Source organism: Denticeps clupeoides, chromosome 8 (assembly GCF_900700375.1).
Source record: "Denticeps clupeoides chromosome 8, fDenClu1.1, whole genome shotgun sequence".
Taxonomy (NCBI): Eukaryota; Metazoa; Chordata; class Actinopteri; order Clupeiformes; family Denticipitidae; genus Denticeps; species Denticeps clupeoides.
The window spans coordinates 4,702,381-4,728,813 of record NC_041714.1 but is presented as its reverse complement, the minus strand read 5'-3'; the positions used below and the strand labels follow the sequence as shown (position 1 = coordinate 4,728,813).

Genomic DNA, 26,433 nt, shown 5'->3' with positions numbered 1-26,433 from the left:
CTCTCAAATATCACGTGACGCCATGTTACTCGTCGCATCGCCGTTCCCCTTGTTGCCACGTCCGCTTAGCATAAGCGATTTTGATATAATTGTGTAAAACCGGTATCTAATGTCGAAAAGACGTCTGATAAATGAAGAGAGTTTGTGCTATTAATCAGATGGCAAAGTAGTGCAAACTTTTGCTTACACCTCCGATTGCTTATTTCGCAAAATATACACTTCCTGGAGGGTCTGGTTTTATGTCGCTTGATCTGGCAGCCCTGGCTGTCACGCATTTCCAGCGTTAGCGCTTGTGAAACGCCTAGCCGTGTCGAATTTGTTGGCTCAGCTTTGAGGAAGTGTTCGCATGATTAAAGTTTGCGGCAGCGACTCAGTTAATAGACAAGTAGTACGATGGACAAGCTTCGTCGTGTTTTAAGTGGCCACGAGGAAAACGAGGAGCTGGGATTGACCTCCCAGGTACATCCAGTTCACGATGTTTTTTAATCGGACGCATGTAGCACGACATCCCTCGTTTAATTTTCAAATGTATGTAATAAAATATTATTTTTTAGTTTATATGTAAATACCCAGCGATATCCTCACCTTGTTTGGGTACACTAGCTCGTGTCTTTTTATACTGCCATGTGTGTAAACTCATTGTATAATGCATTAATAAATGTGGATTGTTGCTCCTTTCATGCTTTCATGAGGTCATGGGTCATGTGAGGTAAGGCTTGTAGAATATCTCGTTATTATTTGTCAGTGTCCGTTTATGTACACATGCTGCTTTAATTTCGTGTGCTAATGTGATGAAATGAGCACACATGCTGATGTTGGGCTAGTGAGAAAATGTGGAGGAATAAAGCAAAAATAAGGATGAGAAAGAAAAAAAAAGTTGCAACTTAGCCAAACGATATTCAGCTAAATTAAATTCGGATATAACAGAGTCTGAATGTTTGGCCAGGAAGCCCGTGGGTTGGTGTATGGTTTGGGGGCATGACTTGTGACATCCTTCTTTTGTTCTCTGGTTTTAGGTCCTGGATGCCTCCACTCTGAGTTTTGGCACACGGGTGAAGTGGTTTGTCATATGCTTCGCCGTGGGGGTCCTGAGCTCAATCCTTGTGAGTCGTCTCACCATACATAACTCTTGTCTAGCGTATCAGTCTCACAATTTCAGAAGCTCTGGAGAATTTCAGATATGCATTTTAGCATATTGTGGTGTTGGTATTATAGGCACGGCCATGTGGTTTGAAATCAGGGCTCTAGAGGGTGACCAATTCGTTCACGTGTGTAACTAAATAGATGCGACTAGCCATTCGGGGATGGAATTGGTCGTGGTCCAGATATTCCTGTACATTTGAAAGTGTGCATGCTGCAGTCAGACAGACAAAGGTGAGTAGCCTGGACCCGTAGAGTTTTAATCAGACCTTAAAAGTTGGATCAGAGTCTGACAAGTCGAGCTTTTTTAAAAGCCCAAACCCGACAGTATTGTACGAAGTTCAAGCCCTTGAAACACTTGCACTTTTAATTTAGCACAAACACATTTTCCACAAGTTTTCTTTCTTGTAGGCATATATAGAACTTAAATAATTACAGGTCTTTTATGTTGACCAGATTGTTAGTTAAGCATATTGGGCAAATTTGATGATTTGTGTTTAGGTACATCAGTACAAAAAGTTAGTCTAGAGCCCTGGAAATGTTGACCAAGTCTAATTCATAGGTTTACACAACTGTTCAAAAGTTTAGGGTCACTTGGAAAAACAACATGAAATGAGCTTGAATTGAATTGTATTGAAATACTGTTTTACACAGACCACCAATCATAAAAGAAAGAAAAATATATATGTATGTACACACTAAACTAACTAGAACTTAAATAGCTGTACAGACTATAAAAGAAAATTGTAAAACTTTCTGTACGCTGAACATGGACAAACAGGACAATCATGTAAGATGCTTGTAAGTGGATATGTTGGATATAAAAAATAATCATAAATATTAATTGAAATATTATTATTTGAAATAATGATTTAATCAAACCAACATCCGTTGATTAGGGGTGTTGAAATTAATCATATAATCAATGCATTGCGGTGCAGACATTGCATCGATGCAGTGCAGAACATAATTGATCCCATCATAATGACGTTGCTTGGGGATTTTCTGGCGGCGGCATAAAGGTTCTCGTTAAAAAAGTAGTGCCGGTAGTGACTGTGGCGGCCTGATCTACAGAGCACGTGAAATGAGATGTTTAGTTTAATTCAGTTGAATTTGAAAAAAAAATTGAATTCTGTAAAGAATACTGTTTAAAATGTCTCCCTCTGAGGGACTCACTAAACTGCTCCGGGAGAGCGTCCACACAGGCGTACCATGTAGAAAATGTCTGGGATGCATCGCGACGCATCGATATCGAGGCACTGATAATCGTAATCGAATCGTGAGACCAGTGAAGGTTCACACCTCTACCGCTGATTCACTATACAGTGGTGTGAAAAACGATTTGCCCCCTTCCTGATTTCTTATTCTTTTGCATGTTTGTCACACTTAAATGTTTCTTAAATGAAGGTTTACGTTATTAAGGGAGAAAAAAACTCCAAATCTACATGGCCCTATGTGAAAAAGTGATTGCCCCCCTTGTGAAAAAATAACTTAACTGTGGTTTATCACACCTGAGTTCAATTTCTGTAGTCACCCCCAGGCCTGAATACTGCCACACCTGTTTTAGTCAAGAAATCACTTAAATAGGAGCTACCTGACACAGAGAAGTAGACCAAAAGCACCTCAAAAGCTAAACATGACGCCAAGATCCAAAGAGATTCAGGAACAAATGAGAACAAAAGTAAATGAGATCTATCAGTCTGGTAACGGTTATAAAGCCATTTCTAAAGCTTTGGGACTCCAGCGAACCACAGTGAGAGCCATTATCCACAAATGGCAAAAACATGGAACAGTGGTGAACATTTACAGCATTTATCAGACGCCCTTATCCAGAGCAACTTACAATCAGTAGTTACAGGGACTGTCCCCCTAGAGCAACGTAGGGTTAAGTGTCTTGCTCAGGGACACAATGGTAGTAAGTGGGATTTTGAACCTGGGTCTTCCGGTTCATAGACGAGTGTGTTACCCACTAGGCTACTACCACCAGGAAGTGAACCTTCCCAGGAGTGGCTGGCCGACCAAAATTACACCAAGAGCGCAGAGACAACTCATCCGAGAGGCCACAAAAGACCCTAGGACAACATCTAAAGAACTGCAGGCCTCACTTGCCTCCATTAAGGTCAGTGTTCACGACTCCACCATAAGAAAGAGACTGGGCAAAAACGGCCTGCATGGCAGATTTCCAAGCCGCAAACCACATTTAAGCAAAAAGAACATTAACATTAACGTTGGGTGCTGCAGCAGGACAATGACCCAAAACACACCAGCAAATCCACCTCTGAATGGCTGAAGGAAAAACTAAATGAAGACTTTGGAGTGGCCTAGTCAAAGTCCTGACCTGAATCCTATTGAGATGTTGTGGCATGACCTTAAAAAGGCGGTTCATGCTAGAAAACCCTCAAATAAAGCTAAATTACAACAATTCTGAAAAGATGAGTGGGCCAAAATCGCTCCAGAGCGCTGTAAAAGACTTGTTGCAAGTTATCGCAAATGCTTGATTGCAGTTATTGCTGCTAGGGGTGGCCCAACCAGTTATTAGGTTCAGGGGGCAATTATTTTTTCACACAGGGCCATGTAGGTTTGGATTTTTTTTTTCTCCCTAAATAATAAAAACCATCATTTAAAAACTGCATTTTGTGTTTACTTGTGTTATCTTTGACTAATAGTTAAATGTGTTTGGTGATCACAAACATTTTGTGTGACAAACATGCAAAAGAATAAGAAATCAGGAAGGGGGCAAATAGTTTTTCACACCACTGTATACTATACTAGTGTGCTTAATTAATTCAAAATTAATGAAGCGTTAAAAGTGACCGAGTTGGTTTAATGAAAATAGCATCCATTGGATCACAAGATGTATTGTTGCTGATACAGTTCCTCTATACATGTATGCAGATATTACATCATTCCATCAGCTGTTTTATCCAAACATCTTGGTCATTGTAGGACTTTGTAAAAGAATACCTATAATACATCAGATGAATTCCATAATGTAGTGGACAATATTGTTTTGGTGTCTATTTTGCAAAATGTATTTAAATAAAGACGTTTATGTTCTCTAATATCAATTCCTTTTCGTAGACAAAACTGGATTATGTAGTGTGATATGCTATCTATGTTCATTTTAGTTGTGAAGTGCAAACCTATTAATGCATACAGATTATGCACATCCAATTGAATCTTGATGTGTTATGGAGTAACCGTGGAGGGATACTAATATTATACAGTTTTTGAATGTCCAGAATCGCTGTATTTCTGTGACAGGTGGTTTGTGGGTTGCTGTTACACATATCAGCTGATTGCTTTCGCCTTGTTCTCACCCAATCTACTGATAGCACCCTCTTACACTCCTACTGCGCCATATGTTAAACACATGCGATACTCTCTGTTCCTATCAGATTCCTTAATGTTTCTCAGGTCATTGTTGTCTTGTTTCCAAATATTAAGAAAGAGATCATATTACTAGATGAACAATTCATCTAGATTTGGCCCTTTTTCCCTAGTTAAGGTCTTACCAGTCTGAATGATACTATGTTGCAAGGTGAATTCAAACTAAATATGAATATATCTTTGAAATAAAGAAATGCTTGCTACACACCTCTGATTGTACTCTTCAATGTGCTTGTTATTTCCGTACTTGCACATGTACAATGAATCTGTCTTTTTGAAAAAATTGCTTTGCTGTCTTCCAAAATGTGCTGCAGAATTCAACCTTTAGAGGGAGTCATACCACTCTTTTTCTCCCATGTGGATTTTCTTATAATGCTTGTAGTGCATTGTGGTGTCTTTATTTAATGTGTATAATTTATAAAGCCAGGTTTGCCTACTTTCTGTTCACAGCATGTTCCCATGTCAAATAACATGGGCATAAATGCATATACAAATGTATGTGCCTGTTTGCCACTTCAAGTATTTGCTAAATGAGGGTGCCTTGGTCTTCTGTTGTATTTGCTTTCCTTAGGGGACAGCACTTCTCTTCTTGCCAGGGGCTGGCCTTAGTATGTTTGCTGTATTCTACACAATCGGAAACATAGCTGCTATTGCCAGGTAAGTGGTGACACTTTTGCCTCTTCACAGTGGCCCTTCGTAAACTTATGCCGTGTTTGTGCGAGGTGTTTATTAGCATTTCATCGATGTCAGATATTTTTCTGTCATTAATAAATAGCTGGCCATTTCAAAGCTGCCCCCCCCCCTCAAATAAGTGTGCTTGGTTTCTAAATCAGAGCGAGGCTATTTAAAAGCAAATTTTCCTGTTGAGTGGTTAATCATCACTCTAGTTACGTAAGGTGTGAGACTGCCCTTTTACTTGCAGCTGGCAGCTATATAGTGGCTCAACTATAAAAAGACTCCGTTCACACTGCAGGTCTGCAGACACGTGCAGCAGCCATAATGGTGGCCATTTACATGTCTAAGGTAATGTTTACAGGACTGAAAAATTGCATTAATGGACAATTTTACACAGCATTAATTTTAAATTGATAGCATTGACCTATGATTCAATAGCCACAAAGAATTATTGTAAGACGTTTGGTGAAAATTTCCTTAAAGAGCTCAGCGATAAAAGAACTCTCGTAAATGTTTTTCAATGTTTTTGTCTTATTACATAACTTTACATTACAATCTACTTCCTTAATGTTTTTGATCAGTCTGTCTTTGATCAGTGATTGAACTGTTCTCAGTGCTCACAGACGCTAAAAAAGTTTTTTTTGGTCATTTCCGGATCCTGCCACTCCCTCTGGTCTCAGAGGAAGACAGTGCCATTTATTTACACACTTCTTTCTATTTATGGACCTAACAAGAAACAGTTTACCAGTGCCAGTACTTCATGGTACAGCACATCACTTTTTCCATCTTTTGTTATTTTTTTGTCACGTAATTCTTTCTCAGAATTCTACACACAACATCCCTTAATGACAGCGTGAAAACAAAGTTTACTTGGTTTTGGCAAATTTCTAAAAAAAAAAAAAAAACAAACTGAGATCGCATTTACATAAATATTCACAGCCTTTGCTCAGTACTTCGTCATGCAGTAATTACATCCTCAAGTCTTTTTGAATATGATGCCACAAGCTTGGAACACCTATCCTTGGCCAGTTCGGCCCATTCCTCTTTAAAGCACCTCTCAAGTTCCATCTGGTTGGATGAGAAGTGTCGTTGCACAGACATTTTAAGATCTCTCCAGAGATGTTTAATCAGATTCAAGTCTGGGCTCTGGCTGGGCCACTCAATGACTTTCACAGAGTTGTCCTGAAGCCACTCCTTTCATATCTTTGCTGTGTGCTTAGGGTCATTGTCCTTCTGAAAGGTGAACCATTTCCCCCGAGTTTAAGAGCACTCAGGATCAGGTTTTCATCCAGGATGTCTCTGTATTGTTGCTGCAGTCATCTTTCCCTCTATCCTGACTAGTCTCCCAGTTCCTGCAGCTGAGAAACCTACCCACGGCATGATGTTACCACCACCATGCTTCACTCTAGGGATGGTATTGGCCTGGTGATGAGCAGTACCTGGTTTCTCTCACTAAGGCCCTTCTACCCCGATCTCTCACTTTCAGTTGCTGGACAGCTCTAGGAAGAGTCCTGAGGTTTTTAAACTTCATCCACTTAAGGATGACTGTTCCTTTGACTTCTTGCTTGGTTTGTGCTCTGACATGAACTGTCAACTGTGGGACCTTATAGAGACCGGTGTGTGCCTTTCCAAATCTCGTTTTTTCCACAGGTGGACTCCCAAGCTGCAGAAACATCTCAGGGGAAACATTTTGAGCATCATGGCAAAAGCTGGCAAAAATTACTTATCATACTTAAAATACTTTATTTTGGTTTTATTTTGCTGTGATGCTGTCTGTCCTGATCAGGATGGACGTTGGCTGCTCTCCGTTAAAGCAGGGTGCCCCATCCAGATGCAGATGCATCCGTGGTCACTAATTTGCGCATGGCCACCTCGCCCAGCGGGGTTGCCGGCACAGACGGAGCCCTCCAGCAGCTGAGCGCGAGTAAACATTCCAGCGCCACGCCCACCTGCCAGTTTAAATGGTGAGACGGGCAGAGATGGAGTGATGCAACCCACGTTTATGACATACACCATTAAGCCCACCATCCTCAGACACACGCAGAATGAAACAGAGCAATTCAACCGCAAGCAGGCCAGACATTGCAGGAACGTTGACACTCGCTGTGGTGACAATGTTGATCTAGACCCAGAAAAGTTATCTTCTACGATGGGACCAGGGAGCTCTTCGCATAATTTAATCTGATGCCCAGACTGTGAAGGTTGGTGTTAAGCAGCACTGTGTGTCACATGCGTTCCCCTGTCCCTCAGCAGAGACTACGCTGCCTACACACTTTTCATGAAAACCCATGTGGCTAGAGCCAGCTCGAATGGTACAACCTGAAATTCGTATGTTCCACCTCAAATGCAAATCTCAGGAATTTCCTGTGTGGGGGATATATATGGGAATCTGGAAATATGCGTCCTTTACATTGACCAGTGTGAACCAGTCGTGATGGCGGAAAGAGGCTTCAGATATAGTATTAGGGGACCATTAAAAACTATAAAAACATACATTTTTCATGTCCCGGGACCTTTAACATTCTGACTATGTAACGCGGGAGGTGGGTGTTCAGGGCTTTTAGATGAGCATTGCTGTCTGGCAGCTTCCGCTGACCAGGTCTGTGCGACGGGTCTCAGTCCAGTTCGTGAAAAGTTGGGCCTTGGTTGCTGAGCCAGAGTGAATGAATGCCGTTCACCTGGGCAGAAGCTGGTTGGTCGGAGGCAAAAACTTTCCGTCTAATCTGGAGCCTTTGGCATGTGCATAGCCGAGACAGACCGGGCACACGAGATTGGTGTCCCTCACGGTGATGGTGACACCGCAGGTGCACAATGGTTTCTTGACCTTAGTAGAAGCATTGCTGGTGAGTGAGGCTTGGCAAGGGTGAAAAAGGCTGATTAGTCACAATCTGATAGTTAAAGATAAGTATAAAAACAGCTTGAGAAAGGGAGCAGTTTGACGCTCGGCAGATGAGTGGTAGCTCGTTCTGTGAACAGTTACGTTGAAGCTCCAAACTCATGCATGTAGGTACTCGAGGGCTCAGAAGAAAAATGATGGACTGGCACAGGAGGCTTTATTAAGAGGAGGTGGGGCCTCCTGCTGCCCCAACCGGCCCAGCCTGAAAGCGTGATTGAATTGGGCTTCAGCGAATATCCACGCAAGGGGCATATCCCATAGTGAGATGTCAAGCGAATAGACCGAAAGAGGTCTCCCTGCCTCAAATTTTGTTATAGAACATAAAAAATGCAACACCAGTTAATGAGCAGGTGCATCCATACTTTTGACTAGTAATGTAAAAAGAAAAGAGGATTGAGACAGACAAAATACCACAATAGATTTCAGTTCTGATAAGGTAGTGTGTGGATCATTTGTGGAGTTGAGCTGGAATACATCAGTGTTTATGTAAAAAAAGTAATTTGTGCTGATTTTATGAGATATTGCAAAAAAGGGATGGTTTCTTGGTTAAATATCGTTCCGATTGTGATCAGAAACTTGAGTAGGTATGTCCTCATTTCCTATCTTATTATTGTCACCACAATAGTTTTTTTTTTTTTTTTGTCCTATTAATACCATGCAATATATGTCAAGAGGAATCTCCAGAAAGTAGGTCAGTGTGTTTCTGCCTGTGCCTTAGTTACCGTTCAGCAATGCCGTGCTCATTGCTGCCATTCGATAGCATGCAGGCATCATAATACGTTCTATTGTTTTAGGTTTAATCATTTAGCAAGCTGTTTTCTCTGCACTGTGTTTTAGATTGGTCAGTTAACAGGGACTAGACGACCTGCCTGGTGCCCACCAGTAGTAAACCTTTTAATGACCTCTTCCTGTGTGCTTCTGTAATCTACATTTAGTTCATTCACACCTCCCATTTTAATCCCCCAAATTCATTTCTGCAATTCTGATTCCTATACCATGGAGGAAATCCAATCGTAGCAAAACACATTTTTGAAACGAGTGGGGGGGTCTTAAACAGTCTTAGGTCAGTGTGCTGACTGTAGCCATGGCATGCAAGGCCGAGCTCATGTCATGACCTAATACTCTGTGGTTGCTGTGTCACCAAGGGCCAAGCGTGACTATGTGTGATCTGCCACCCGCTCCTGCCCTTAATCACAGGCATGTGGGGACAGTCCGAACATAAGCCTGAGGCACACTGGCACCGTGGCAACGCCTTGGACATCTGATCCCTGTCTACAGAGCTGTATTGACTGTCTGGATTTAAGCGCTTTAAGGCCTCAGCAGTAGCAGCATACCAGTTAGTTTACTATGAAGATGTGAAAGCTGTGCCATTAACATTAACAGAATGAGAGAGAATGCTGTTTTCCGGTGAAGTGTCGCGTCTGACACAGGCAAACCACAAAGTCTACCAGCATCGTCATCTCTTATCGTAAGAAACAATCAATCAAGAAACAATCATTGACTGCAGTGAACAGTGTCTGAACTTCCAAACTGTTAGTTGGGGTGGGATATCTGGGATATAGGGTGATCTGTCCTATAGTTTGCTTATACCTGATACATTGATATCTAGAACTTATGTAGAATTTTCAACATTTCTCTATTGATTAAAACATACAGCACTAAATGATAAAATTCATCTTAACCTCACATTATGTCTGTATTAATAAGAGGTGTCCCGCCTATCATTCAGTGACTAAGTTGCTTTTTGTCTTACACCTGAGCTTTGTGTTTCTCATTTAGTCCAGTTAAGTGGAATGTTTTTGGATCTCTCCTGCAGTACATGTTTCCTGATGGGACCACTGAAGCAGCTGAAACGCATGTTTGACCCCACCCGACTTATAGCCACATGTGTCATGCTGGTAACAAGATTTTCTTTTTATTTTTGTTGAAATGTCAATTATGTAACTATTGAAGGTTCTCAAAACAGCGTTTGCGAAATTAAGACTTAATTAAGCCTAATATCTACACATAGCATTATGTGTGGATCACTAGCTGATCAGGCATCTAACAGGCTGACCACAACATCGCCAGACAAAGAAATTGAGTTGGTATATGGTGTGTCTGTGTAATATGCTAAATGTGTGTTCAAACACAGTTACTGTTTTCTGTCGTATTAGGGGATTTCGAAGATGACTGACTTAAGCCTGAGATTTAACCAAAGCAGCATTGGCTGTTACTTTTCAGATAATCTGTATCTAAACACACAGACCTATATGGAATTATTTTAATGTCTCATACCTGGGCAATGTCTCATATAAATGCTTGTTTATTATTTGTATGTCTAGCTCTGCCTTATCCTGACTCTGCTCTCTGTGTTCTTGGTAAGAAGCCACTCAAATTTGTTGAAATTAGGGTTATGTGGGTATTGGGATCCATTTTTTTTTTGGTTATTAGTTATTTATTTTCTGATGTTTTTTAAATGTTTCTGAGACTTGCACATGAGAAATAATATTTTATTGTCATAACTGTCAAACCCAGAAAGATATTCATTGGTGACCAGAAAAGATGACTTATAGACTGGACCATTGAGTTTTTCTTTGTTTTTGTTCTTTTTCTTTCTACAGTGGGGCAAAAGGGGACTCGCCATCATCTTCTGCATTTTACAGTTCTTAGCAATGACTTGGTAAGTCTTTTGTCTGTCTGCGGTTTGATTCTGTCTTTATTGCTGCTCCCGTGGCATCAGTAGAGCACATAGAAGGTTTGTGTAAGTCGGTTGACATAGTGTGTCAGGAGGATGAAGCCTGGCTTACAGGAGGGGGCATGTGGTTATCCTGTTAATGAGAAAAGGCCTAATTAAGCCCCCCTTTGTGTTCGGCTTTACTGTCACTTGTGCCTGATGGCCTTGAAAGAACCTGGTATGGTTTCCTCAGTCGTACAGCCCAGTACTGAGGTGAGTTTGTCATGTTATGTGGTTGTCAAACATTTTTTTGTAGCAGAACTGTGTATTTTCACCTTAATTTATTGCCCTTCTGTTCCTCAAGAGTGTTAGCGATAGAATTTTTTTGATTCAGTTGGATTTCAGTAAGATTAGTAATATTGCAGTACACAGATCATCAGTGTTTTCGCGGATCCTTAAAAAGTCTTGAATTGGATTTTTGAAAATTAAGGCCTTAAATAACTTTACAAATGACTAGTAAAGATCTTAAAAATACTGTACAGTCAATACATTTATTTACTGGTCACCTCTAAATAATTTGGTGATAACAAAATATGTTTTTTGCATTGGAGATTGGAATCCTTATCTTTACTGTACTTAACTTTACTGTATTTAGCAGACGCTTTTATCCAAAGTGACTTACAAGAGGAAGACACCAGCAATTCTTGTTCGATTTCTATAGAATATTGAGTTAGGTGCTAGACAAAGAAAAATTATAATGTATTTATAAATTTTTGTATTGTTTGTGCAATGTGTACGCATGTGCGTGTGTAATTGTAAGATTTGTCTGTAATATTTTTTGAACAAGAGGGTTTTCACCTGCTTCTTAAAAGTGGTGATAGTCTCGGCTAGTCGTGTGGAGGAGGGCAGGGTGTTCCACCAGCCAGGGACAACAACGGAGAACAGAGATGATTGGAATTGGAGACCCCGTGAAGAAGGAATTTTTAGTCTCATTTCATTTGCTGATCTGAGAGAGCGTGCAGGAGTGTAGCTAGGTAGTAGTGTGTTGATGTAGGAGGGTGCAGTTCCATTTACAGCCCTGTAGGCAGCATCAAGGATTTGAAGTCAATGCGAGCAGCTACCGGGAGCCAGTGGAGGGAGGTAAGAAGAGGTGTAACATGGGTGTATTTTGGCTGATTGAAGATGAGACGGGCTGCCATATTTTGGACCATCTGGAGTGGTTTTATGGTGACTGCAGAGGCTCCAGCCAGGAGAGAGTTACAATAGTCGAGTTTGGAGATGACCATTGCCTGGACGAGGAGCTGCGTAGCCTGTTGTGAGAGAAAAGGCCGAATCTTGCGAATGTTGTAGAGAGTGAACCTGCAGGATCTGGAGATCGCAGCAACGTGATGGTTCAAACTCAGTTTGTCATCTATCCAAATTCCAAGGCTTTTTGCAGATGCTGTGGGTGTTAACAGTAGCGAGCCAATTTGAATTGAAAGGTTTTTCTGAGGGGAATTTTTTTCCTGGAAAGATCAGAATCTCGGTTTTGGATAGATTGAGTTGGAGGTGTCGCGCAGACATCCATGCCGATATGTCTGAGAGACAGGCCGAAATTTTTGTTGCTATAGTAGCATGGTGGGAATGACAGATAGAGCTGGGTGTCATCAGCATAAGAGTGATAGGAGAAGCCATGTGATTGGATGATGTGACCAAGTGAGTGAGTGTATATTGAGAATAGAAGGGGGCCAAGGACAGAGCCTTGTCTTAAAATGTTCTGTCATTACTGCTTAGTGAGGAGGGGGAAAGTATGTTCCTACATTTATTTTGGGATGTGATTTTTATATTATGTGTACTTGGACTGAAGTGACAATATAATATGTCATTCTCTGAAACTTTACCAACTGACTAAACTGTCAGTTCCAGACTGGAGTCGGGGAACGCAGGGTAGAGCTGGAAATTAATTTTTAGCATTTCAGTCGGGCCAAGCTTGTGCGATAAATGAGCGGTCAGCAAGCACAAACTTGCTGTCTATAGTACCTATCCATTCCATATGATCTTTCCATATATTCACTGCTTGGACATTTGTTTCAGTGATTGGTTAAAGATTTTGACGTAAATAAATATATAAAATATTTTGAATGCAATGTTCATTTTCATATAAAACAAAATAAACCACTATAGCTTACTCCTGTTCTTTTGTGGCAGGTGGTGAGCCAAATTAATACAGAGGATCTTTGAATTGCAAGGAGCCTATTACACCTCAGTTCTTACTCAGTTTTTGTTCAAAGCCACACCCACCGCGTACTACAGTTCAGCTTGATTAAAGTTTTATCTGTGACGTCACAACCACAGTCCAGGTAGAAATGTACCCCAATGCAGGGTCTTACATTTAATGAAAGTGGACTTAAAAAGTCTTTAAAAGACCTTTCTGCACTGGCACTGCAAGACGTTGGACTGGACCATTTTCAACCAGGCGCAGCTCTGTGTGCTATGTAGTCCTGTTACGGGTAAACGCATATTTTGAATTCCTCATTTCTTTTATGCAACATTCAGAAAGGCGAGATGTGGACGTTATTTACATTCTGCATTATTCCATTATATTACTGGCTTTCCCACATCTGGCTGGGAAAGGGAACTAATATGATCACCTCAGCATATCCTTGGTGGAACTGGTGTTGGCGACACAAGGGGCGAAAGGTCACCAAACTAGGTAGTGTAAAAATGTGGTTTAGGAAACTAACCCATAATCAAAAGGTGCCACTGAGCAAAGCACCGTCCCCACACTCTGCTCCCCGGGCGCCTGTCATGGCTGCCCACTGCTCACTAAGCAGAGGACACATTTTGTTGTGTCACTGTGTGCTGTGCTGCAGTGTTTCACAATGACAATCACTTCACTTTCACTTCGGTTTCATTTATTCCCTACATTACAAGAGCAGGGAAATATTGCTGTGCGAAAAACATTATGCCCTATTCTATTGTGACTAATTGGTACATGTGGGTGGGTGTATATGCGTATGTGTGGGTAGTGAGAAGACACAGTGGCGCATTGGCCACGTCAGTGGTCTACACCTAACTGGCGTGTGATTGCTGTTATTTTTGCTCTTTATCGCGTTGGCTTCCTGCCTGAGACAGGCCGGATACACTCCTTACATCTGTGGAGCAGAGAATCACTGTGGCAACAGCGTGTCTCGTGGCTCAAAGGCAGTTACGAGCATGCACACGCACAGAGCATGTTTCAGAGGTCACATCCTTAAATGGTTTACCCATTCACAGAACTTGAATGAGAGCGAGGTCCTAACCAACGTCGGTAGCAAGTAGGGTTCCGGTGACCATACAGCCACATGTATATGTTTTTTTTAATAATGTATCTAATTAATGTAATAAAATAAAAAATGTCTAACTTTTTGGTATACGCTTAATAATTTCATTTAATTGAAATTAATATGAATATTATTTGAACATTCATACATATAATTAAATGTCACATTCCTTCACTTGTGTGGGTTTCATTCAGTAATTCAATCATAACTGATGACCATAATGGCATGCCTATGAAGATATATAATACATAATTTACCAGTATGGCAGTACTCTGTTGACATTTTTGTTTTGAATGTATGATGTGTGCAATTCTGTTCCTGTGTTCCTTTAATAATCAAATTTGACAATGTCTGAGCACACATATGACAATGAACAATGCTGAATACATTTGTGCTGTAATAATATCTCACATGTGAGGTCAAAGGGCTCAGCATTTCTGTTTTTTCTCCCTTTCAGGTACAGCATCTCCTATATTCCATTTGCCCGGTAAGATGTTTATTGGTTTTCTAGTAATCGTTCTGCCCCTCCCCCTTTTATATTAATCCAGGAATTATTGTGCTCCTGGCTTTTGGTATTAAAATTGTTCCATTGATTAATGGAAGAAATTTAGGATATTTAAAATCAAGCTCCATCTATTGTCTCACTGAAAGGGATTGTGGATCATATGCATGTGGCATTAAGCTTTTTACACGCAAGGGGGGGTGGTAATCTATGAATGAAAACATGTTTTTATTTACTTGAGAACCCATGGTTGTTTTTCTATGCCATATGGCCCTAATCCTGAGAATGTCCATCCCACTGTCACTGCGGCATGCAAATGGCCACTTGTTTTTCGCCATTTTCATCAGCAGTATTGTTGACTCTTTTGTTGTCCGACTGCGGCTGTGAGGCACTAGGGACAGTCCCCTCCCTGGAGACAGTCAGGGTTAAGTGTCTTGCTCAGGGACACAATGGTAGAAAGTGGGGTTTCATCCTGTGACTTTGTGGTCTCCAGGTTCATAAGCAAGTGTGTTGCTTATGAACCAGTGACATATTGTCAAAGCTTTTCCTTTCCATATCTGACCCCCCCTCCATCTCCCCCACCCTTCTGCCAGTGGTGGCCCATGCACATGGGGCTCTAATCTATTTTGACAGCAAATGAGCCCCCACACCCCACCCTTGCCTATGGCTTTAGGGGGGGCTGGGCATGTTGTACTGAGAGATGATGATGATTATCCTTTAGAAAACAATGTTTTTGTTTATTTCTATGACAAAATTTTAAGTTATATTTCTTTTTGACTAGCATTTTATGAACGTTAAACGTTAATTAACCGTGAAAAATTCCTCACCTTTGAGTTGCACCGATATTTCATCAGAACTGAATCAAATGACTCTCATAATTTATTAATTTAGTGTTTTTAAAGCTCGGTACCGAAATAGTTCTGACTCCACTGTTTAAGGAAGGTCTTCTCAGGCTTGAGGTGGGCAGGAGGGGGGGTTCATGAGCCAAAAGAGAGATGAATGAGAATCATTGCAACCGATGGTTGGAGTCACCAGCCTCCCTGCCAGCCCCTTCATCCCTCCCTCGGCTGGTCCTTACGCCTCCTCCTCCTCCTCCTCTCTCCCCGAGTGCCGGGCGAGGCAGGAGAAGTCTGCATGGCAACACAATTTCCACAGGCAGAGCGGCTGGCGGAGGCGGGAAGAGCCAAGGCAGAGGCGGGACGTGAGGCACGGTGACCTTGTTCTGCTGTTGCTGTGGTGATTGCCGGAGTTGCATCATCCTACGGCCCGGTACCTGTGGAGGGGGGCGGGGGTGGGTCCATCTCTGCGAGCATGAGCTGCTTCCCGCCAAAACAAAATTAAGTATTCAGGAGCTCCGCCCAGCCAGGTCCGCAACCAAGAAGCAACTGCTGTCCAAGAAGCGAAACGGGCAGCGGTTTACGAGTGCGCTTGTTCATCTTCGCGTTTTTTTAATCAATGTTCCTCTTTCTTCCTTTGCAGAGATGCCGTCATCAAGTGCTTCACTACCTGTTTGGGCTAAAGCTGTCTTCCCAGGGCGCATCCCTATATCCAAATACAAAGTAAATATGTAAAAAATATACATATATTATTTAAAATATGGTCTTCTCTCAAGCCTTACTGTGCACTATTAAGTGCAAAAGACTTCAAAATACTTCTGTTATTAATAAAAAAAACATAGTGTTCATGTTATTTTAATTTTTTTCTTCTCATTTCTGACTGTATCCTGTGGTATGTGTGTTGGACGAGAGAACGTGTGTTTTTGAAATAAAAACCTTTTTATTCTGTGAGTGAAGGCAAAGCATTCCGTGCCAATCCACCTAAAAGTGGCTTCTTTATCAGATTATTGGTTTTCTTTTTCTACCAATATCATTGACAATATTGATCTTTGTAGTGAATTTTACTGTGTGTTTTGCCTAATAAACTCCCTGTTGAGATGTGGGTTGTATTACAGAGGTGTTGTGTCTCTCACAGATTTGGTGGTATGGTTTGTTAAAAAGAATAGGTTTCCTGACCGAAACAAATTTAAATGACCCCACCCCTCCTCATTCTATCGTTTCTTAATTGTCTGCCATTCGCTCTAACAACGTGCCCTAATTTGCTATAGCTTGCGAGGTGATTTGTAACATGCCCTAAAAACCCAGTAAGCTTTGCGTGTGCTGTTTTGCCGTGAACACCACGATTCCATAGATGGGGTTGCCATGACTACAGCACACTGTGGAGCAACCCCCCCCCCCCCCCCCCCCCCCAAACAGTACTGTACGCCGCCACCCTCACCTGTCATCCATTATGCTGATTGCAGTGTGTGTTGGGTATTAGGACCAGAGTTTCCTGCCCGCGTCTCACCACGACAAGTGGCCGGCGGGGTTAATAATAGGTGGACCGTAGTGGAGTCTGCCATACGCAAGACCCGACTGATCCAAAGGAACCTGGTTTCCGTTGTGGTTTGGCGTAGGGGGATTCTTCCAGACATACATAATGCCACGCGAGCAGAACTACCCGTGTGTTTCACTCTGATGTCAGAGGACGACTCTTGTCCCAAGGTCACGTTTGTTAATGTGCCAGCTTTATTATTATTGGGCATCAGATATTTGGAAGAAATACATTTCATGATTGTCACACAATTTCCGATCCATCTCAGTAGGTTTCCGAAGCCTTTGTTTCAGTCAAGGTGCGTACGTCTACATTTTGTTAGTGAAAATGACAGAACCCGCAACGTGTGTTCGTTCCGCCGCCCGCACTGGACATTGATCGCAAGACAGCCTCCCTCCGGCAACCACAGTAACCATGCGGGGATAAGCCAATTGATCAGTGTGTTTATGTCATTGGGGTTAAAATGTTCAGGGAAATCAGGGACTGTTGTTGCAGACCAACACACCAAGTGCTGCCCCACTACTGTCTGACCTTCCGCAACCTTCCACGAGTCTGTAATGGTTACGAACAGGCGGTTTTAGTTTTTTTTTTTTTTTTTTTTGCCAGAGCCTTCAGACTGTTTTCTATTTTACGTTTCAGGGGCTGGTGGGTAAAGTTTATTATCCGTCTCATGGCTTCACCTACACATAACGTCCGCACAACGTCCACACAACGTCCACACAACATACACGACAGAAGAAAATCCTGGAGAACTATATACACCTCCCTTCAGGCCGGGGACGTACAGCACCGGCGCCGTACGTGAATAACGTGGCTCTGTCACGCCGGCGTGGCCACGCCCCCCTCTGCCGCGCAACAAAAGCGCGCGCGCTCGGGAGGCGCGCGACGCGACGCGACGGTCCGCGCGGGGTTCGCGTTGCGTCGCCGGAGCGAGTCGACGCTTTTTTTTTTATTTAAATGCCTTTCCCGCCCATCAACCTCCACCCGCGGATCTCCTCCCCGGGAAAGGAGCTGTTCAGGAAGAAGAAGGCCGGGCTGCCGGACGACCGGGAGTCCGACCGGGACAGGCTGGCCGCGTCGTGGCAGCCCTCCCACGCCAAGCCGCCGGGCCGCAAGCCGAGCAGGGCGCCGGGGCTCCGGGACGCCGAGAGCAAGAGCTCCTGGCTGCCCGTCCCCAAGCCGGCGGCCGGGCCGGGCGAGGGCATGCCGCGGTCCGCCTCGGCGGAGTCCGGCGCGCACCGGAGCAACAGATACTCGTCGCGGAGCTCGCTGGGCAAGGAGGAGGGCGACGAGCTCCGCTTCTCGCTCAGCCTCACGCCCGAGGCCATCCTGGTCATCCAGAAGCGCAACCTGGAGAAGCAGATGATGGCCAAGCAGCAGAAGTGCTGCGGCTCCGCGGACCTCCGCCACCGGCGCGTCCTCCCGTCCAGACGCGGGCAGGGCGGCGCGAAGGGCGGCGCGCCCGTCGCCAAGCCGGAGGGCCACGACGACATCCGGGCCATCGTGAAGGTCTCGCTGCTCAACGACCAGTACAAGTACGACGACGTCGAGTACGAGGAGGAGGACGGGGACGTGGACGAGACGGTCATGAGGAAGTGCAAGGAGTGGCTGAAGGGCGTGGAGAGCGCCGCCGCGTTCGGCAAAGTGGACAAGCTGTCGGCCCTGCCGCACCTCAAGAGCTGACCCCCGTCCCGGGGAGCCCCCGTGGGCGGAACGGTTCGACCTGAACGGCGGAGACGCGCCTCGTCACCTGTGGACTGGAGCGGGGCGTGACGCGCGCGCCCGTGGGGGTGCGCGCGAGCGCGTCTCGATTGTGATATAGAATTTTTTTTTATTGCACACACACCTATTTTTTTGTTTTTATTTCGTTCTTTTTTTTTTGGGGGGGGGGGGGGGGGGGGGGGGGGGGGGTGAAAGCTCCGCCCAGCCATCACAATAATAAATCCGCGCCGGCCACCGTCACGCCGTTCCACAGACTCCCCTCTTTGTGCCGGAGAACAATAGACTGTCTGCGCGCCTTTTGGGGGGGATTATTACAGTCGTTATTTAATTGATCGCCGCCGTTCGACCCCGCTGCCGAACAGTGTCCGTATTAAAACGCCACTTTCTACAGCATTTATTTATTGTCACCAAGGGTCGGTTTGGTTCATTCTGTCACGTCTGGACTTTTTTTTTTTTTTTTTTATACATAAAAAATAAAAAAAAATGGGAAAATCCTCTTCACCTTGGCTTATTGTATGTGGCGCTGACCTGCTCACGCTGCTGCTGACGGGACGTGGTGAAGGAAGTCAGGCGTCGTGTGCGCCTCATCCAGCTTTAATCCATTTCAGTTCTTAAGCGCAGTAAAGCTTCCTAAGTCGAGCGCAAATTGGGTTTGTTCGGTACGCGTTAGTGTGACAGTTTAAAATGCTCTAAACGCACTTAATACTAATAACAACAGCCCCGCGTCTAAATAAGCCATTTTAGATGTCGATAAATGAGTCGTTTTAAAACGTGGCGGCGAGCCGCGGCTCTGTTGCGCATGCGCGGCTCGGACCGCTCGCTTGGTCCCAGTTCACGCAAGCGGGAGAAACGTAGCGCAACGTAATTATATTTCTTTCTTTCATACATATAAGATGATAGCTTTGTAGATTTCGTTCCCATAATCACGAGTTGCTGTTTGTTGGCCACACATTTTAACACTAATACCGCGCGTTGTATAGTAATGTATGTTCTCATGTAAATAAATGTCCTTTGCATGAGCCGAATCACCCAGGTTTCCATCTCGTTCTGTAAAACGAGCCGGCCAATAAATCCCAGTCGGTTGCCATAGTTATGCTGTAATGAGTAGCTACGGTGCATTGTGGGAAATCGAGACGCGGTGGGTGTGTTCAGGCGAAGTGACCAAATGAGTGGTGAATTGTGAGTTTAAATGTTCTGATGGCCTGTTCTGTGGTGAGTGTGTGCAGATAATACGAACTAATGTGCTGCTCTTCATTACATATTGTTCAAATTCAAGCATACATTTTGAAGATTTGATTTATTGTGTGTGTCCTATTACTCGCTATTTGTCTAAACTTAATACAAAAATACTTTTTCTTAAGAACCTGTCTCTGGAATAAAATACATCTCAAATGCACCTACATTTTAATTACTATAAATATATATGATACACATCTTTAAATATGTTTCAGAACCATTTGTATGTTGAATATAGAAGAAGTCTTAAGTGTAATTATGGGAATGTTGGCATTTCTTTTTCATTATATATGTATATTTATTTTCATTTTTCTTCCAAACGTCCAAAAACACTGATCAATTTAAATAGAATAAATACAAGATAAATAATTTACATAGGAAACAGACTACAGTTTTACAAGATACATTTCTTATTAAGGCTTATGAGCATAATATATTATTTAATATATAATACAGTAATATAAATCAAATATATATATATTATAATAATACAATATATAAATACAATAATATATCATCCTTTTATTTACTATTTAGTTATTTGAAGATGTAACGTGATATTTGTGTTTAGTTAAACTATGGTTCTAGTACTTTTCTGGAGCACTAGATCGAGGGTCTGAGATCATTGCAGCGCCAGCACAGAGTGTCCTTATTCTCAGTCTGTTCTGCCTGCGCACCTGTGACCACAGGCCACAGCACAAGAAGTTGTGTAACACTTTTCTCTCTGTTTGTTCCCAATTGGAGTTCTGTGTTTCTCTTCTCTTGCTAGTGCTCTCTTTTATCGTTGTTGTTCTGATTAGTAATCTTTGCGAATCTTGGTTCCCAAATGAACACAAAAAAGCAAGACAACTTTGAAGAAGGGAAGGAGCAGCTACAGAGACATCTCCTTGGATACAAACGGCAACACAGACTTCAGTCTGCTCCCTTCCATTCTTTCCATTCTAGCTGTCCCATTCCTGTAAGGGTCACTAAGATCCTTTAAACTCTTCTCCACCCCGTCTCCAGCCCAGTTCAAGACCGTGCTCACGTTTTTACCCACCGCCCTTCCCGCCACCACAGCCTTTGTGTACAAGCAGAATATTGCTCTGCAGCACAGTTTGTCCTCAGGCAGTGCCTGTTTGATCTGCTTGTGCTGTGCCATTTCGAGACAATTACTTAGGACACAAAGCAAGTGAGCCTTGCATTTGATGGCACCCAGAGAAATATGTGTTTTCACACAAAAATAATGTCAATTTTTCAATACTCCAGTGTTTACATTTTACACTTACGTAGTAGTTACTGGGACAGTCCCCCTGGGGCGACTTTAGGGTCAAGTGTCTTGTTCAGGGGCACAATGGTAGTAAGTGGGCTTTGATCTTTGTGACATTGTGTTACCCATTCGGCTATCGTATATAGGCTCCCAGCACCCTATATTGGCTTCTTTTTTTAACTCAAGAGGTGAAATAAGATAAGAATCAGAATGTCCACGTCAACTTAGCTGGTTAGAGGAAGCAGACCAAACCAAAAATAAATTCCCATCCAGCCAAATGACTGGGCAGCCCAACCCTGACTGCACCCATGTTTCCCTTGTCTTGACCTCACTCATGACCCAAACTGCTCTACTCTAACTGGGGCGAGGATGTTTCAGTGGGATCTGTGTTGTGTTATGTAAAAAAGGTTATGTAAAAGGTTATTTAAAAAAAAAAAAGATAAAATTTCATATTATAAGGGATATTATTTTTTTTTTTTACCTTCCCTCCATGCTTCCGTATAACAGAAAAGAGTTAGAGGTGGAGTAGGAACATGAATGGTGGAGAGGTCAATGACATCCAGGTACACATGTATATGAGTCTTGTCTTTGTTCTGTACTTTATCAAGGACATTTAAAAATAACCACAATTTTTTTCATCCCTTTGCAACTTCTGCTTGTCCTACATGTTTAGAAATGTGACAAAATGGAAAGAGGAAGAATCTTGTTCATTACTGAGAGACCGGCCCTCTTTTTGACCCTGAAACCAATATGGCTTCAGTCCCCTTTAAGGGGTAGAGGGACTCTAGACCTGTTACCCGACTCTGATTCATGGTGACAGGGCGCTCAGATAGATGCTACCATCGCCCTGCTTTCCACCATCACTCACGACTAACTGCGCCGCCATCTTTATTCAGAGACAAGACGACCGCTTGCCCCTTCACCCCATCCTCACACATTACTGTGGCAATAGAGCCAAAAAAATACCACCACCTTCAAATGCCCTTTGTAAGCAGCGACAAAGCACCCACTTCCTGAAGTAGGCCGGTCTACACATTGTGGGAATGTGAGCAGTCAGATGCTTCCAGCTGGGTGGCTGGCCTTTTCTGTGTATGAACAGGCAAACAAGGCTGAAATATGGGGTTATGGGACAGAAGCACTCTTTTAACTACATCCTTCACTTGTTCTCCATATTCCTGTAGTACGTACAGAAGTGTAAAGGTAATTGTGGTTACAGTAGTTCCACATTGTTGGAATCAGCTATGTAAAAATTAGTTCCAAAAATTAGTGTTTAGCACTTGTTGGCACCTTTGCCTTCACTCTGCGGTCCAGCTCACCCCAAACCATCTGGATTGGGTTCAGGTCCGGTGACTGTGGAGGCCAGGTCTCCACTTTTTGTTAAGTACATAACTCCACATGTGTTCATTCATAGTTTTGTTGCCTTCAGTGAGAATCTACCATGTCAATGGTCATGAAAATAAAGAAAACACATTGAATGAGAAGGTTTTGGCATGTACTCTATATAAGTTTGTCTTATTGGCTCTAAAATCTAAAAATGTATCCAAATCCTTTCTTGGTCAACACAACATAGTAACATAAAACCAATGCATTAAAAATCCATCATTTAACTTTTGCGTTAGTTAAAAGTAAAAAAAAAAGCTTCTTGGGACAACTGGTTCATACCCTAGCAATCTGTGCATAAAAAATTTAATTTATTCAGTTGTGGAAATCATTTTCCCAAACCCTAAACACACGTTGCAGGGTAATAATGTTTACCTGAAATCAGGCTACTTGTGTGGCCCAGATAAAGCCATCTTTAAAAATGTCTGGAATAAACCGATTTAATCAACTTGTTAAGGATGCATGAAGGGAAGATGCTTGGGACACAACAAGGCAATCTGTTCTGTTTAAAACAGCTTCTATTGTATCTATTCAGGGTACCCAGCAACAGAGATTAATTGTCGACCTTAAAAAAAAATTTAAATACTCACAAAGCCCAGCCATTTTCTATTAATGTTAAATAATGCAAAAGAGAAATTTCTCACTTCAAAAATTCATTCAAAAATGAGCAACATCTAATGTGGACAATGCCTGTAAATATGATTTAAGTTGTATAACTCCCTAAATGGGCAAGTGTTACATAAGACACGCAAAGTCTGTTATGGTGAGGTGTTATTATCTGTCCTCTACACACACAGCAGGACACTAAAGGGTAACAGCCTTATGAAATTGTTTTCGGGGAAGCGGCGTAATGAAACGAGTTTAATAAGGTGAGGTGGGGGTTTGTGACAACAGAACACCATTGGAATTCCTCTCTGCGTCAGCCCTCCCATGTTGCATAAGCAAATAGCAGGAGATATTTTTTAATGGAAATTAATGGAAATATTTTTAATTTTAAAAATTTGATTTACAACTTTATATGTTTCCTCTCACAGTGACAGAAGCTTCAGTTCCAGCAGCTCTCTGGATATGCTGTTTGGAACAGATCCAGGTGAACTGGCTGGGATCAAACCAAAAGGCTCAGTGTGATGAGGTAAGTTTTGTTACGTCTGGAATCATTTACATTTACAGCATTTATCAGATGCCCTTATCCAGAGCAACTTACAATCAGTAGTTACAGGGAAAGAGTGCCTCAGGGACACAATGGTGGTAAGTGGGATTTGAACCTGGGTCTTATGGTTCATAGGCGAGTGTGTTACCCACTAGGCTACTACCACTCCTGAAATCAGCTGGTCTTCTGTTTTATGACAGTACATTTGGATTATTATACATTAGAATATTACATTAGGATATTCACAATAGGACAATTAGTGTTGTAGTAATTTTTTTAATGACGCATAATGCTTGGATTGTGCCTTGATTTGGTGGATTGTCATGTTTGTTGTTTCTGGATTTTTCATGTTACTTTCTTCATCAGCGCCCCCTAGAGATATACAGGTGTATACACAGAAGGTCCAGTCACTGATAGTGTACTGAAAGAGAAGCAGAAGGTTCAAAAGCACAGAACTCACCTTAATCAGAAAGGAAAAGTCACAACCCCCTTCCTCAAGCCTTTTAAGAAGCAAGACAGACACAATATATTGTTAAAAACCTTAGCAAGCATATTCATATACACAGAAACAGACTCTGATGAAAGTGACTAATCAGCAGAAATCACAGTGCACCAAGAATGAATGAAACCCGTGAGTAATGTGAGCTCAGAATAATTAAATTAATCCAGGCCATTCACACAAACTATAGTTAAATGCATCGAAGTAGTAATGTTAACTCAGAATTGTACATGCACGGATATATTTTCCTAATCAAGCCAGCAGGAGACACTGCCCACACAGCACCCAGCATGGCTTTTCTTGCCGAGTTAGCCTCTGTGAGAGGCTGCCCCTGCTGGCAGTAACCAGGAATCCTTGCATTTGGCACAATCTAGGGGTGGTAGTAGCCTAGCGGATAACACACGCACCCCAGAAGATCACAAAATTCAAAGTTCATGTCACAGTTTCAAACCCCACTCTGAGCCAGACACCTCAGTATTCCTTTTAACTCACCCTGGATAAAGGAATGCATTGAAACAAACAGACGAAAAGAAGAAAATGCAAAAGAACACGTTCAGATCAATGCAATTAGGTCCTTTCAGGCCTGGAAGTTGTCCTGTTTTAGGGGGCTATGTAAAGGGGCCTGGTGTCTATGGTAATGAGAGCCGTCTGTCGATACAGTAAATACCCAGCCCCCACCATGTCTGAAATACACAACTGTGAGAATCAAAGCTCCTTAACCACCTATCAACAGTTATGTCCTTCGGTGTGTCACAACTTTACCTCCTGAACCAGTATGCCTGTTGCTGAGATTGAAACACAAATCAGACTTTTGCATTTTTAGTGGGTTGCCATTTGCAAAAATGCAGAAGTAAATATGCAACACGCTAGTGTATTTAATTTAACAATTTCATTTAAAATGTGAGCTTTTCATAATAAAAAAACTTAAACTTCAAAAACTTTCAATTATGAGTCAAGAAGGCACTTTAAACAAGTTTGAGAAGTCAAAATCAAGCTTTTATTTATCATAACTGATTAATTTAATCATACAGGTGAATAAACTGTGAAAACCTGCTAATAAAATAATGTAATTAATAAAAAATATTGTCATAACATCACATTCAGAAATATACTGTTTATTGTTTTATTCTGCCACAAAGTCAGTAAAAGTCAGAAATATACTTTTAAAAAGATATTCTTGATTATGTTTAAGTTTATGTTTAATTAGTATAATAAAGCATATATAAAGTATACAAAATTATGTTAGGACAAGGTTCTGTAAAGGTTCTCTAAACCTTCATTTCCTCTTAAACCAAAGTTAACAGTGTTTCACTTTCTAATAAGGACGGGACGTTGTTGTGGACTTGTGATTGTCTGGCCAGAGGACAATAGTCAAGGTTTTTCTGGAGGGTGAGAGAGTGAGTTCAGAGGTTGATGACAGGTAGTTTTCCTGTCCAGTTTCCAGTTGCCGAGACAGATCCTGTCTTATCATCCTCCTCCTATAAAAGCTGCACTACTTCAGGAGGCCGTAATTGTCCCCTCTAATGACCTGCACAGGAGAAAAGACAAAGAGGACACTATAAAGGGCTTTATGGGCTCGCCAGTAAGAATCCTTTGGTACAAATTGCTGAGCAAATGAAACTGCCTGTTGTTTCCTCAGACCAGTCCAGCAGCCTCTGTCAAGGCACCATGATGGGGCAGGGCCAAAGCAGGCATGACAGAGGACACCTGCTGGGTCCTAATTGGTCCCTGCTGCAGTTAATGGCTTCCTGTGGCTGTGTGTTTACTTCTCATTTGTTCTGCGTGCTCTTTTTTCCCAGCCGTGGACTCCCGGTTCGCACCTCTGCTCTTCTCCCCCCTCATGGCATCCCTCAGACTTACCTTTCTTATATCTGTCCAGAGGAAGAGAGCAGTCCGGAAGCTCCCCCCCCCTTTTTTTCTGGTCGGCTTAACGTCTTTAATCCATTATACAATATATATGTCTTTACTAAAGGAATTCTAAATTCCTATAGATCCTTGGTGTTCAGCAGCAGCTGCGGCAGGTACTAGAGGTGTTCATGCAGTGGCTGGACCAGAATCGTGGAGCCAAAAAACTGAGAAAAAAACCTATAAGAAGTGGGTTCGATTCTTAGGTCCTGGGTTCCGATGTTTCACATCCTCCAGTTTTGTTTTTGTTCTTGTTGCTGGCAGTGATTCACAGCAGCTCTGACCTCGTGCTGAATTTGGAGGAGCCTCTGCTGAAGCCACCTGAGATTCGGATCACAGGGTCCGAAGCTGACCATCATTC

At 42.5% G+C, this 26,433-nt stretch overlaps 2 protein-coding genes across 7 annotated transcripts; both read left to right on the top strand.

The window, feature by feature from the left end:
* The first annotated feature begins 242 nt into the window (after positions 1-242).
* On the top strand, positions 243-16,506 carry sft2d1 (SFT2 domain containing 1). 6 transcript variants are annotated; one of them, XM_028988599.1, is made up of 10 exons: positions 316-459; positions 693-709; positions 1,017-1,103; positions 3,114-3,259; positions 5,102-5,187; positions 9,918-9,999; positions 10,426-10,461; positions 10,705-10,763; positions 14,517-14,546; positions 16,041-16,506. In XM_028988599.1, exons 3-10 carry the CDS (start codon positions 1,070-1,072, stop codon positions 16,078-16,080), a joined length of 513 nt encoding a protein of 170 aa, XP_028844432.1. In that variant the 5' UTR covers positions 316-459; positions 693-709; positions 1,017-1,069; the 3' UTR covers positions 16,081-16,506. The 6 variants fall into 6 exon arrangements, 4 of the variants coding, with proteins under 4 accessions (XP_028844434.1, XP_028844433.1, XP_028844431.1 ...); XR_003750499.1 differs by lacking the exon at positions 693-709 and having other exon boundaries at positions 304-459; positions 14,517-15,927; XM_028988598.1 differs by lacking the exon at positions 693-709 and having other exon boundaries at positions 304-459.
* A 1,289-nt stretch (positions 16,507-17,795) lies between these two features.
* Positions 17,796-18,806, top strand: prr18 (proline rich 18). Its single transcript, XM_028988595.1, has one exon. The coding sequence runs from the start codon at positions 17,889-17,891 to the stop codon at positions 18,612-18,614; it is 726 nt and encodes a 241-aa protein (XP_028844428.1). The 5' UTR covers positions 17,796-17,888; the 3' UTR covers positions 18,615-18,806.
* The last annotated feature ends 7,627 nt before the right edge of the window (positions 18,807-26,433 follow it).